The sequence below is a fragment of the Fukomys damarensis genome, unplaced genomic scaffold (genome assembly GCF_012274545.1).
Source record: "Fukomys damarensis isolate Sample0158 unplaced genomic scaffold, DMR_v1.0_HiC HiC_scaffold_16, whole genome shotgun sequence".
Lineage (NCBI taxonomy): Eukaryota > Metazoa > Chordata > Mammalia > Rodentia > Bathyergidae > Fukomys > Fukomys damarensis.
In genome coordinates, this window is record NW_022900928.1 from 103,160,219 (window position 1) to 103,175,325 (window position 15,107).

General features: G+C 35.5%; 1 protein-coding gene across 1 annotated transcript in view; it reads left to right on the forward strand.

The window, feature by feature from the left end:
- Bmpr2 (bone morphogenetic protein receptor type 2) overlaps positions 1-14,554 on the forward strand; it is a gene marked incomplete at its 5' end in the record, with an annotated part of 189,328 nt that extends 174,774 nt beyond the window's left edge. Inside the window, 3 exons of the mRNA XM_010616216.2 lie at positions 3,992-4,164; positions 7,961-9,237; positions 10,587-14,554. Coding sequence (XP_010614518.1) covers positions 3,992-4,164; positions 7,961-9,237; positions 10,587-10,834 — 1,698 coding nt within the window. The remainder of the gene's footprint in view (positions 1-3,991; positions 4,165-7,960; positions 9,238-10,586) is intronic.
- Between the last annotated feature and the right edge of the window lie 553 nt (positions 14,555-15,107).

Consider the following 15,107-nt stretch of genomic DNA (forward strand, 5'->3'; position numbering starts at 1 on the left):
CATTTCTGGGCAACAAAGGCAAGCCAAGAGGCATCACAATCCCTGACTTGAAATTATACCGTGGAGCTACTATAATAAAAACAGTGATATTGGCAAAAAAAAAAAGTAAAACAGACCTAAGGATCAGTGGAACAGACTAGAGTTCACAGAACTGACCCCAAATACACTCGGCCACCACCTATCTTTGACAAAAATTCCAAACACATTCACTGGAAGAAAACCTCTTTAATAAATGGCGCTGGGAAAACTGGCCTTTTTTTTTAATACCAGGAATCAAACTTGGGTTTTTACCTGCTGAAGTCTAAGATTAGACCCATGTCCCATGCACTAAACTAAAATTAGATCAAAGATCTAATGTTAAAATTAAAACATTTAAATCTGCTGGAAGAGAGACTAGGTAGAACTCTTGTGAGATATGTGTAGGCAAAGACTTATGAACCAAACCCCAATCACACAGGAAATACTACAAAGAATCAACAACTGGGATTTCATCTTATTAAAGAGTTTTCCTATAAAAAATTTTTAAAAAAAAAAAAAAAAAAAAAAAAAAAAAAATCACCAACAGAATGTAGAGACAACCCAGAGTGGGAAAAAAATTTTAGCCAGTTGTTCCTCAGACAAAGGACTAATAACGAAAACATATAAAAAAATTGAAAAAAGGCAGGACCCACCCCCGAGATTTAAAGATCCAACCCAAAAATGGTCACTTGAGATGAATACATACTTCTCAGATGAAGTATAAACAGCACATACATATGTGAAAAAATGTTGAAGAGATGCAGATTTAAACAACACTGAGATTCCATCTCCAGAAAGAATGACTGTTATCAAGAAATCAACAGATGCTGGTAGGGCTGTGGAGAAAACAGAACCCTTCTCTGCTGTTGGTGGGAGTGTAGACTGGTGCGGCCACTTTGGAAATCAGTGTAGAGATTCCTCAAGAAACTAGGATCAGAAGTCTCATTTGACCCACATGTTCCCCTTCTGGGTATCTTCCCAAAAGAATTAAAAACATCATAGTGATACATGCTCACCCATGTTTATAGCAGCACAGTTTGTAATAGCTAAATCTTGGAAACAACCCAAATGCCCATCAACCAATGAATGGATAAAAAGGTATGGTTCTTTGTTTACTGTGGAATATTAACCATAAAGAAAGATAAACTTGAGAAATTCCCAGGTAAATGAATACACCTTGAAACTATACTCTTAAGTGAAATAAATCAGACACACATGTCTGATGTTTAAATTCCTCATTGTCTCTAAGAAAGAGAAAGTATAAAAAAGGACCAAAATGTGTAATAGGTATTGTGAAATAGGAAGAAATTATTCAAAAGGAAAAGGGAACTAGGGAGTGGTGAGAGAGAAAAGAAGGAAGGAAAAAAAATGAGAAGGGTTGGGGATTTAGCTCAGTGGTGCTGTGCCTGCCTCACAAACACAAGGTCCTGAGTTTGATCCCTGGTACCAAAAAAAAAAAAAAAAAAAATTAGTAAAGAAGGATAGAATGGAAATAAAGCTTTGTAAAAAAAGAGAGGAAGAGGAGTTAAGGGGAAGGGAATGGGCAAAAAAGGAATCAAGGATATCATGTACAGGTACAAATTCCCTATGATGAACGTGATCATTATGTATATTTAAATTATACCAATAAATTTAATTTTAAAAAGCAAACTTTTAAAAACTATCCCCCCGCTTTGGTACTGGGGATCGAACTTGGGACCTTGCGTTTGCAAGACAGGCAGCAGAACCACTGAGCTAAATCCCTAGCCCTAGCCCCTTTTATTTTTTAAATTAATCAAAATCCCCAGGCCACCTCCCCTTCCATTATTATACTACACCATTGGTATAATTAATGGTATCTCACAGGTCTTTTAGGCTCTGGTACTTTTTCCTCATTCTTTTGGTTTCTTCCTCAGACTGAATTATTTTCCTTATATTCAAATCCACTAGTTTTGTTTTTTGAGACAGGGTCTCACTATGTAGTTCAGACAAGCCTTGAACTTACTTTGTAGCCCAGGCTAGCCCCAAACTCACAGTGATCCTCCTGCCTCAGCCTCCAGAGTGCTGGGGATTACAGGCGTGTGCCACTATGCCCAGCAAATTCACAGATTTTTTTTTTTTTTTTTTTTTTTTGTACCAGGGATCAAACTTGGGACATTGTGCTTACAAGACAGGCAGCAGGCAGCACCACTGAGCTAACTCCCTGGCCCAAATTCACTAATTCTTAATTTAAAAAGAAAATACTGTCCAAATCTTTGTAGAGTGGTTCTGTGTTGTGACCATTCCTTAATGTTTATCCAAATTATCTCACAACTGTCTTTTGTGCTGTAATGCTTTAACTTCTGCTACCACTGAACTGAAAGATCAGCTGCTTCCAGTCTCCCCAGGTCTTTTCCTCCCAGAACATGTACATAGCTTCATGTGCTCCCCAGTGTATGAGTGTTTTTGTTTGTTTTGCAGGTCTGGGGCTGAGTAGCTAAGTTGCCCAGGCTGGACTCTAACTTGCAAACCTGCCTCAGCATGCCAGAGTGCTGGGGTACAGGTGTGTGCCACCACACCTGGCTATAAAGTGCTTTGCTTTCAAATCCAATCTTAATTGCCCAAAGTAGGCCATTATGTAATGAGCATCTACCCAGAAAGAATATTACCAATTTTTTTTTTCTTTCTTGACTGTGCTAGGGATTGAACCCAGGGCTTCATGCATATTAGGCAAATACTCTACTCCTGAGCTATACTCCACCCTATTAAAATTCTTATACGTTTAAAAGTTTGGATTTCTTTGTTGCAGAATACAAATTATTAGAAAATATTTAAAATATCACCAAGATTGCTAACAAGAGTTTTAACCTAAATAATTCTTCTCAAATAAAATACCCAAATTAAATATTGCATGGGATATACATGTACTAAAAATTTGCTTATCTGAAGCTCAAATTTAAGTAGGCATTCTATATTTCTGTTTGCTAAATCTGACAACCCTAGCCATCTCTCCCTACCTCCACTAGAGACTTAACCAGTGGGCATTCTACCACTGAGCTCATCTCCAGTTCTTTTTATTTTTTTGTTTTGACATAGGGTCTCACTAAATTATCTAGGCTGGTTGAACTTGGAATCCTCTTGTTTCAGCCCCTCAGAGTGCTGGGATTTCAGGCTTGAACCACCACAGTCAGCTTACAACCATCTTTTTATAAAGTCATTGTTTTAAACAGTTTATACAGACTGCATAAATATTAGAGCAAATGAAAAGCTTGAAGCTTAATAAAAACATCTAAAACCAAGTATGAAGGGATTTTCAATGATGGCCCACCAGAGTATCCACAGTCTGCTCTCAAAAAAGTTCAAAACCAACTTTCCCAAAAGGAAAACTATTGTTTATTGCTAATACATAGGAATACTACAGAATAGGACTGTTTTATGTTTTAAGGTTGGAATGAAACTCATTTCACTTAGTAAAGACAAAAGGCTCACCTGAAGCTGGAAACAGGTTAATAGTAAAATTTCATTAAACTCAAATTTACTAAGTCGAATTAGTAGATATTGCTTAAAATAATAGAACCAAGAGGATATAAATCTATGATCATCTTTTTTTTTTTTTTTTTTTTTTTTTTTTTTTTTTTTTTTTTTTTTTTTTTGGTGGTGGTACCAGGAGTCAAACTCGGGATCCATGCACTTGCAAGGCAGGTAGCAGAAGTGCTGAGCAAAATCCCCAGCCAAACCTAGGTCTTAAAGAAACAACTTATAACAGATGCTTAGTTTTGTGTATAATTCTTTAGAGTTAAGTTAAAGCTTGCTTGCTTACTTGCTTCTCAGCTTTTGAGAATGTCAAAAATTTACTTTTTGAAAAATACCTTTATAATCCCTCAACTTTAAAATATTTTATTACAGCATTTTAAAATACTATTTTTTTTTTAATCCTGATTTTTTTTTTTAGCAGATAAACTGAAAAGCTTAATAAATGTTTTTAAGGCACACTGACATGTATTTTGTGTTACAGGCAGTGAGGTCACTCAAGGAGACAATTGAAGACTGTTGGGACCAAGATGCAGAGGCACGGCTTACAGCACAGTGTGCTGAGGAAAGGATGGCTGAACTCATGATGATATGGGAAAGAAACAAATCTGTGAGCCCAACAGTCAATCCAATGTCTACTGCTATGCAGAATGAGCGGTAAGACCCTGATGAGTTTGGCATCTATCAACTAGTTTTGGAAACTGAGACCAAACAAATAATAAGAAACAAATATAATTCAACCAACCTAATAGATAATGATTCATTTATTATATGATATAAACTCACAGTTTTTCTTTCAGTATTGCTGTTCTTTCACTGAAAATATCTATTTGGTATGACTACACAATGGAAACTGTTTTTTGTGTCTTACAGTGAGGGATTAGTCTATTCTATTATTTCATCTTCCCTGCAATAATAATGGTAAAATATTTTCATAGTTCCAAAAAATGTAGAAGACTTCTACATGTATCTAATATACTCTGTTGTTTTCTCCCCCACCCCTCTTTTTTTCTAAGTAAATGTAAATGGAACTGGGCTGGGGATTTAGCCTAGTGACACTACGCCTGCCTCACAAGCAAGCACAAGGTCCTACTTAGATCCCTAGTACCAAAAACAAAATTGTAAATGGAACTTTGAACTTGTCTATGTATCTAATCACTGTTTCACTGGACACTGAGGTTTCCAGACTTCTTACACAAAGCTATTTCTTATCAAATGCATTACCAATACTTTTATATTAAAGCAATTCAAAATATCTTGCCATTCTACCATAAACATTGTTTTATAAAACAATTTCTTTTCTTAGAACTATGATTTTTGGTTCTGAAAAAAAGATTTTTTTAAAAATTTCTATGAATGGAATGTTTAGACTGGATCATCTATATGTTTATTCATGTCCAAAAAGCCTTTCTATATGTTTGTCATTTTATCAAATATATGTTTAAAAATTTCAAAGAATCCAGGAAATGGTTATCAGAGAAAATTGACAAAAAATATACTTCATTCTTAAACCAGTTTCTTTGCCATTTTCTATTCTCTTTTGTCAGAGCAATTTTTTATGAACTGTTTGTACTACTTACAATAAATTGAATTACCTTCAGATATAAACTCTTAAATCTTATACATGAACAAGTAAAGAAAGTGAGACTAGCCATTCTAAATATAGCCATGTTCAAAATATTCAGTGAAACTTTAAATTTTAAAAATCTATTACAATAAAAAACACATAGGGGACAGAGATTTAGCTCAGTGTTACTGTGCCTGCCTCAAAGGCACACAGTCCTGAGTTCGATCCCCCATACCAAAAACAAAAACCCACATAGCCATTAATGCCTCTTAAAATACCCTGCCTCAATTCAGATACATATCTTTCTCACCATTTTCTAAAGCCTTTCTGGAAATCCTTTCTTTCATGAGTACCTTTACAAGATGTGATAAACAGCATTGTGAATGACTCTGCCAGGTACCATCCAAGGGAAAGATAGGCTTGAAAAAATGCTGGTGTGTCCTCATTCACCTATTCATTGGATCTGGACTTTGGGTTTTTTTGTTTTGTTTGGTTTGGTTTGGTTTGGTTTGGTACTGGGGGGATTGAACTCAGGACCTTGCACTTGTGCAGGCAGCAGAACCACTGAGCTAAATCCCTGGCCCTTATCTGGCACTTTGTGACTTCTGGCTTTTCCCCAAAGTCAAAAATGATTTTGAAAGGTAAATGTTTTGAATTGATTCAGGACGCTGAGGCAACTACAACAGGGTAACTGAATACACTCATGAAAGAGGACTTCCAGAAGTGCTTCAGAAAATGGCAAGAGTGATGGGATGAGTTCTGTCTTCAGTAAGAGAGAGTATGAGAGTATTTTGAGGGGGATTAATGGCAGTGTGTCTTTTCCCATAATGCTTTTTATTTTTTTGTACCAGGGATAGAACTTGGGTCCTTGTGCTGGCAAGGCAGGCAACAAAAACCACTAAGCTAAATCCCCTGCCCCCCATAATACATTTTTAAAATTTAAGCATTCACTGTATTTTATCACACTTAATAAATTTTTTCACTTTACAAATCCTTGCAGACAGTCTTTTGCTTCCATCTCTTTTCATTCTGTATTTTCTATGTCGTCTGGTATGCTATTTATACCTCTCTTAAGAGTCAGCTAAAGCTTTTAATAAGTAGTCTATATACATACATACATACATACATATATATAAAATGAACTTCTTTTAATAGTACAAGAAACACTTGATGTTTCCCCCTTGCTCTGGCCATTTTTTGGCCTCCTGTGTTATCTAGCTCTACTCTCTGCCATGCTTTCTTTTTCTTTTTTCTGGTACCAGGGACTGAACTCAGGACCTTGCGCTTGTGAGGCAATAGCAGCACCACTGAGCTACATCCCCAGCTGCCATGCTTCTTTTTATCTCCAGTCTCTATTAATAGCTTCCAGTAAATCATAGTTCATTCCATAGTCCTTCTCAGTCTAGTTTTTATTTTACTGACTTTTGACCTCCATACCTCCTTAGCTTCCTTTTCTCATGGCTAGTTAACTGCCTTTTCTTCTCTGCCTTGCTGATAGTCTCTTTATAACTTTATCAGTATTCCTTTATAGCACCTTTTCCTCAGCTACTACTTCTGTCCTGTTACCCTGGTAGTTAATGTTCTCAGTGTTTGCACCTTGAGTGTCTTAGTTAAAACCACTGCTGGCTTTTACTTTGATGAGATTTTAAATAATTATAGACATATTACAAGAACCCTCAAGAGTGATCATGCCTGTGAAGAACCCTTTATAACTGAAGAGCAGTTCTGACTCTTTGATCTTTCATCTCAGTGTCACATTTTGCTCTTATCTTAGGCCAGTGGTGGCTAACTATATGATATGCGTGTTGCAGCATGCTGTTTATATCATTGAAGTCTCTAAAAGGTTTGCCCTCACTGTCCTAAGTTCTGGGAATTTCACTGATATTCCTCGGATGACTCCTGAAAACACATGTCTAGACTTCGCCCTTTTTTGGAGCTACCCACAGGCTTTATGTAGGCAAGCATTCTGCCACTGAGGTCTATGCCCATGCCTTTTACATTTTTTTTTTTTTTTTATTTTTGAAACAGGGTCTCACTAAATTATCCAAGCTGGACTCAAACTCACAATCGTACTCCCTCAGTATCTTGAGTAGCTAGGCTTTTAAAGGCATGTGCCATAACCCAGCCACCATGCCTTTTAAAGGGGGTACATTAGAAAAACCTAAAAGCTTATGTTCTTTTTACCATTTAGCTGCTGGAACTTAATTGAGATTCTATTTGTTGAGTAGACACTGTGGATCTAGGATTATCGAAGTACAACAGAAGCATGCACGTCTCTCCCTCTTATAAACATAATATCTGGTTGTACAAGTGTACAATTCTTAAGAGTATATTTGTGATGTTATAAAAAATTATATGGGAGTTTTTCAGATTAACTACTTTAAATCAGAATAATGAGTGTCTACATAGGTTTTCAGTAGGCTTGATTCAAGTAAACTTAGAATTTAGTAAGTTATTAACAAATGCCTAGAGTTTTTTATTAGAGTTTTTAAGTAACTTCAAAAAAGATATATTAGGGCCAGGGATTTAGCTCAGTAGTTCTGCTACCTACCTCACAAGCGCAAGGTCCTGAGTTTGATACTCAGTACTACTACTACTACATCATCATCATCATCATCATCATCATCATCATAATAATAATAATAATAATAATAATAATAATAATAATAATAAAAGTTAGAAGCCTGGGGATATAGCTCAGTGGTGCTGCCGCCTTCCCCTCAAGCACAAGGTCCTGAGTTTAATCCCTGGAACCAAAATAATAATCATAATAATAATAAGAATAAAATGACAAGTGGCTCAGACTGTGAAATCAAAGATGTTAAATTTGTAGAGGCAGTTTGTCCTAAATGCATATTTTCATTGTCACTTTTTTCTTTCTTTAAGCAACCTGTCACATAATAGGCGTGTGCCAAAAATTGGGCCTTACCCAGATTATTCCTCTTCCTCATATATTGAAGACTCCATCCATCACACTGATAGCATCGTGAAGAATATTTCCTCTGAGCATTCAATGTCCAGCACACCTTTGACTACAGGGGAAAAGAACCGAAACTCAATTAATTATGAACGACAGCAAGCACAAGCTCGAATCCCCAGCCCTGAAACAAGTGTCACCAGCCTGTCCACCAACACAACCACCACCAACACAACTGGGCTCACTCCAAGTACTGGCATGACCACTATATCTGAGTTGCCATACCCAGATGAAACAAATCTCCATGCCACAAATGTAGCACAGTCTATTGGTCCAACTCCTGTGTGCTTGCAGCTGACAGAAGAAGACTTGGAGACCAATAAGCTAGACCCAAAAGAAGTTGATAAGAATCTCAAAGAGAGCTCTGATGAGAACCTCATGGAGCATTCTCTTAAACAGTTCAGTGGGCCAGATCCACTGAGCAGCACCAGTTCCAGCTTGCTTTACCCACTCATAAAGCTTGCAGTGGAAGTGACTGGACAGCAGGACTTCACACAGGCTACAAATGGCCAAGCGTGTTTAATTCCTGATGTTCCACCCACTCAGATCTATCCTCTCCCTAAGCAACAGAACCTTCCTAAGAGACCTACTAGTTTGCCTTTGAACACCAAAAATTCAACAAAGGAGCCCCGTCTAAAATTTGGCAGTAAGCACAAATCAAACTTGAAACAAGTAGAAACTGGAGTTGCCAAGATGAATACAATCAATACAGTAGAACCTCACGTGGTGACAGTCACCATGAATGGTGTGGCAGGTAGAAACCACAGTGTTAACTCTCACGCTGCCACTCAGTATGCAAATGGAGTGGTACCATCAGGCCAGACAGCCAATATAGTGGCACATAGGGCCCAAGAAATGCTGCAGAATGAATTTATTGGTGAGGACACACGGCTAAATATTAATTCCAGTCCTGATGAGCATGAACCTTTACTGAGACGAGAACAGCAAGCTGGCCATGATGAAGGTGTTCTGGATCGTCTTGTGGACAGGAGGGAGCGGCCACTAGAAGGTGGCCGAACTAATTCTAATAATAACAATAGCAATCCAGGTTCCGAACAAGATGTTCTTACACAAAGTATTTCAAGCACAGTAGCAGATCCTGGGCCATCAAAGCCCAGAAGAGCACAGAGGCCCAATTCTCTGGATCTTTCAGCCACAAATGTCCTGGATGGCTGCAGTATACAGAGTAAGTGGAGTTACTCCTACGTATCCTTTGGAACTACTTAACTGTGTAGAAGCTGAGCGTGGTGGTACATGCCTGTAATCCCAGCACTTGGGGAGGCTGAAGCAGGAGGATCACCTCAAGTTCAAGGCCAGTGTGGGCTACAGAGTGAGACCCTGTCTCAAAAAAAAAAAAAAAAAGTGTAGAATCAGACTGTGTTTCAACTGGTGGTTAACCTTTACCACTTTTGGAAATGAATTAGGCCATTGTTTAGGTCTCAAAAGTAATTAGACTATTATGAAGAAAAAATTTTTGTCATCAAGAATTAAAAGATCATTGTCACAAATAGAATTTGTGTGTCAGTTTAATATGTGCTTCATGTAGCTACTGCTTTTTAATGTAGTTTATATACTTGCTTTTGAATAGATGAGATTCAATAGATACCAAATATGTCAGAGCTCCAAGTAATATTATGGCACTATAACTTTTAAAACATTTTATTATGCTTATTAATGTCTGTTATATCTACCTTTAGATTTTAACATTTAGTCTTCAAAGTTCAGAGAAGTCACAATAAGGAAACTATAAAGTTGCTCTGTTTTTTGGTATCATCTTTTTCAAAAATTATATATTGAATCTCATATTCTTATGGTATTGTAGTATGGGCCCCAAAGCAGTTTTAAAAAGTTGATGCTTGGCATCTTGCCCTGAAGGAGTGACAACAGAAGACAGGAGAGCTCCCCAAAATCTCTAATAGTCATTATGGTACAAACTGTTGGTTTTTGTTTTTTTTTTTTTTATCAAGTCATATTTTATGATTGTCATAGACCACACAGTGGACTATTGGAAGGAAATTATCGGTAAAATCTAGGCATTTGCTTGAGTGGCTCGTATTATAGACCACCTTTATTGTATGGCTCTATTTCAGTAAAACATCTTGTTCAGTATTGGAAGAGGGAATTACTGAAAAATTTGTTCCCTAATATTTCTGCCATTCTCCTGAAACATATTATATGCTGAATGCCTTCTCAATCTGATGCATTTTGAGCATTTGTGGGTTGATTAAGTGTATTTTTACTAAGTTGGGATATCTGCCAAAAACCAAAAGATTTGTTTTTACTTGTATCTTTTCTATATTTTCTTCCCTGTGCTAGAGGATAAAAAATATTTGGCTTAAGGAATCTTCAAAATATTGTAAGCGATTAAGCTTTGCCTGGAATAATATTGCCTGGCATCATTACTTTCAGAAATGTCCATCAGTCTCTGCCACATGTATTGGTTCACCTGTTCTCAGAATTCAGCCCTAAGCTTTCACTTCTTTTTTTTTTTCTTTTAATGTGTAGTTCATTTTTCTGTACTTTTATTTTTGGTAGGTGAGTCAACACAGGATGGCAAGTCAGGATCAGGTGAAAAGATCAAGAAACGTGTGAAAACTCCCTATTCTCTCAAGCGGTGGCGCCCCTCTACTTGGGTCATCTCCACTGAACCACTGGACTGTGAGGTCAACAACAATGGCAGTGACCAAGCAGTTCCTTCCAAATCGAGCACCGCTGTTTACCTTGCAGAAGGAGGCACTGCCACAACCATGGTGTCTAAAGATATAGGAATGAATTGTCTGTGAAATGTTTTCAAGCTTATGGAGTAAAATTATTTTTTGCATCATTTAAACATGCAGAAGACATTTTTTTAAAACTGCTTTATCTTCCTGTCAGTACCCCCTCCCATACCTGCAACAAGGACTTGCTTTAAATAGATTTCAGCTATGCAGAAAAATTTAGCTTATGCTTCCATATTTTTTAATGTTTTTTAAGTTTTGCACTTTTTGTCTAGTCTCGCTAAAGTTGTATTTGTCTGTTATGACCACAGAATTATACACGTGTGTATATCAAAAGTGGTCTCAAAATATTTTTTTAAGAAAAAAAGGCAAAAACAATGTATTGCTGATAATCAGTTTGGACCATTTTCTAAAGGTCATTAAAACAGAAGCAAATTAACTACAGGTTTGACTGCAGTGGTGTCTGGTATCCATGTTTTATTTCTGGGCACAAGCTAGTTTGTTCGTTTTCAAACCTATTTCCTGTTGGATATTTCTTGTCTCTTGTATTTTGTTTGAATGTGCAATAGTCTGTGGATCACAAATAAGCTTTCTTGTAAACTCTCTTCCTAACAGGGCACAGATTCTTCCATAATACAATCATTTTTCTCTCCCATTCTTCCATAATATAAACAGTTTTCTCCACTATCTCCTATACTTTCTGTAGGTCAGTTCTGTGACGGTAAATTTTGCACAGGAGAAAGCAGCTACCCTATTTGTGCGTTCCTCCTTCTCATGGAGAGTGCAGGAACATTGTCACAAAGGGCTCTGAAGAAGGAACTACCAAAACCAAAGAAATGGAATGCCATTTCTTTTAACCTTCCAAATCTTAAACATTTCCTTCCAGGCATTTTAATAAGCATGTTTGGTTCTGGTTGAAAATTCATTAAGAGAGCATAGAACAAAGTACAGGAAATCAAATGTTTTTTCCATTTTATTTTTCTCTGTATGTTTATGTTCCATATTCATTTATTTTAAAAATACATTTTTATCAGAAAACTTGTAGAGCTAAACTTACATGAAATTTTTTTTTTCTCAGTACAGGGGATTAAACTCAGGACCTTGCACTTGAGAGATAGGCTCAGTACCACTGAGCTAAATCCCCACAACCCCCTTACATGAAAATTTTAAGTTAGTTTATGGGTAAAACAATATAATGTCATAACCTTCATTCTCTAAAAAGGTCATTTTTGACTCAAATAAAATTACATATTTCCTGTTTATAACTTTAAAAGTAATTCATAGTCTTCTACCTGTAGTATCTTTTCTTTTGTTCCCAAGCAAAGCGTGGTGAGTTTACCTGAAAATGATTCCTCTTCCCATGACCAAAAACACTGTGTAGAGAAATCATCCCTCTGGCTCGAGCATCCCTGTGGGAGAAAGGCTGCTGCCAAACTTATCTTTTTGAGCAAACTGAGATTAGCCATCTTTCTTTGCAAAACTGTATTTCTTTGCTCTCCTGTTTTCATAATTTCTGCTTTTGCCAGCTTTTCACATGATCTTTTACATGTGAACAGCATTTATTATTTATATTTTTATAGAGCGTACCTTTTGGTGATAACATGCCCTTGAAATTATACTGTGTTTTAAAGTTTCCATTGCTTATTTCATTACTAATATCTTCTCTAAAACAGCAACTTCTGTATTTTTTTCAATAAAGCACTTTTTGGCGAAAAGGGAATTTTTTCTAAACATTATTATCTATCAGTTTGCAAAGTGATCTTATTTTCAGATTCTGAATACTTACTAGACATTAATTCTAAGATTTTTCTGAGAGGTAAAAATTAAGAGAAAAAAAAATCCTGAATTTCCTGATTTAGATTATTTTCTGAACAATAATTTTTCATTTATAGTCCTCTGTCTTCATCATTTACTAAACAAAACTATATTTCTGAATTTTCTGTCCAAAATATTTATAAATTTTTTGTATATAAGCCTGTTATTTGCCATCTGCCATGACTTTATGAGTTAGACATATTTCCCATTTTCAGCAGCTTTGCTGAACACAATTCTCAGTTCAAGAATTAACAATATCTTACTAGTGCCCAGGGTTTCTACCTTTTATGTTTTACTGGCCCCCTCTTGATTCAGACCCTTAACATGTTTTAGTCTCTTGGCATATCCTTTTTCTCATATAGCTGTTATCTTTTTTCTGTGTATCACATTATTGTATCTTTTCCAGTAAATTTTCACTTAGTTCTCTTTATGTCTTTCAAATAGATTTCAAGGTACTATTTTCAAAAATTTCTGGGACAGTTTCACATCAAAATATATTTCATCTCCAACTTGCAGCAATGAGTATAAGTGACCATTTGAGGTCTAACTCTTTTTCTGTCAAAATAGGAGTTATCTTACATTCTGATATACTTTGTATTTGGGCCAGTTGATTGTAAGTTTTCCAACATTTTAACATTTAATAATAGTATTATTTTTAAAATTAATATACTAGAGTAAAAGAACTCTGTATATTTTCCCATTTCATGCAAACATGTTTAAAAGTTTCCCCAGTTTTATTACTCTTGAAAGAGCAGGAAAGGTAGAAACAACAGATTATTTTAATAAATATTAGATTATATTTTATATCCAATTTTTAGAATCTGTTATACAAGCAAGCAAAATCGCTTTAAGTGACTCATGACTCAAATGAATTGCTAAGTTTATTCATCTGATAATGTTTCAAAGCTGATATTCAACTAAAATCACAGAATTTTGCATGTCAAAAAGAACTTAGGCCCTTTAAATAAAAGGACATTCGATTAATAAATATTAAAATTTATTTCACTAGATAGTAAGTACCTTAAAAACATCATAATATATTAATAGCTCCCTTAACAAAAATCCTAATTATATGCCAGAATTAAGTAATTAAAATAACTTGATTTGTTTTTTTGTTTTTGTGGTAATGGGGATCAAACTCAGGCCCTTGCGCTTACAAGGCAGGCTGCGGAACCACTGAGCCAAATCCCCGGCCCTGAAATAACTTGGTTTGAATTACAGTTAGACTAAAATGACTTACATATAAATCCTAAAAAAATTTTTTTAATGCATAATTGAAAAAATACACTTCTTACAAAAAGTTATGACAAGGAAAATACTAAATGCTGGGATACACCTACGTTGCTGCTTTTAATCCTCACAACAAGCAGAGGAACATTATAATTGCTATTCCTACTTTACAAATGAAGAAACAAAAGAGAAGCTAGGTTCGTAGTTTGTCCCAGGTTCGAATCTAGTAATAGACAAAGCTGGGGTTTTAACCTGGATGTGCCTTCCAAATCAGATACTATAATTTTAGCAATTATGCAAACATAAGACGTATAGACATGTCAATGCTTATTGCTGCTTAAGAAATAATTACTAACTCAAGGCAAAATTTGATTCTACATAAATGCCATCACAAATCTTAAAATCATTCACCAAATCCATGGCCTTCTTACATTGCAGAACTAAAAGTAAAATAAATGTAAGGGGAAAGTTAAGGTAGCTATGGAAACAATAGACTTTTTCCTAAATTTATTTCATACTAGATTTGGAACAGTTAATTTAGTATCAGTCTCATCAGTCCTTTGCCTGTATCTTCAAACTGTCTACTTCAGAAAGTGACTTTAGAAAATTGGTTATTCCAGAGAACTAGTTGGGTAGAATATAAGAAGGAAAAAAGGACAACTTGTTTATAAAGCAGTTTAGTTTAACTTCTTTACAAGTATCTACTTGTTCTAGAAAGTGTATGTTAGTTCTGAATGTGAACATAGAAGTATTGTACTCAAGTATATGTTTCAGTGGGAATTCTCACAAAATTTGGCAAATATTTTTATGTATTTTCAAGTTTTGCTTGAAAATGGAATACCTGGTAGGCCCCTGCTATTATAGTGAATTTCCTTGTCTCTGTAACTCTTCTTGAAAGTTATTTAAAATGAAAATTATTTCAATAAACTTTGCTTCCTTTTTTTATATTTATGGACATAAATATTTCATTGGAGGTTAAGTCCTAGAACTTGACATTAAATTGTACTCTATACCATTTTTATAAATTTATATTGAACTTACTCCTAGTTTTATGGAGATTATTACAAAATTATTCATAGATTGCTTTATATATTTATCTTACCAGCTAACTCCTTAAAGTTATAATCTGTACATGCATTATTTGACTATCTAGATCATTCTAGAAATTATGTAACATTCCCACATCCAGAAATCTCTTTCAGACTGAAATGTTTCTAAATATTCATACTCTTGACTGGCAGTGTTCTTTTCAGCTGATGAAACTGTATTTTAGCTTTTAGATTATAACTATGCA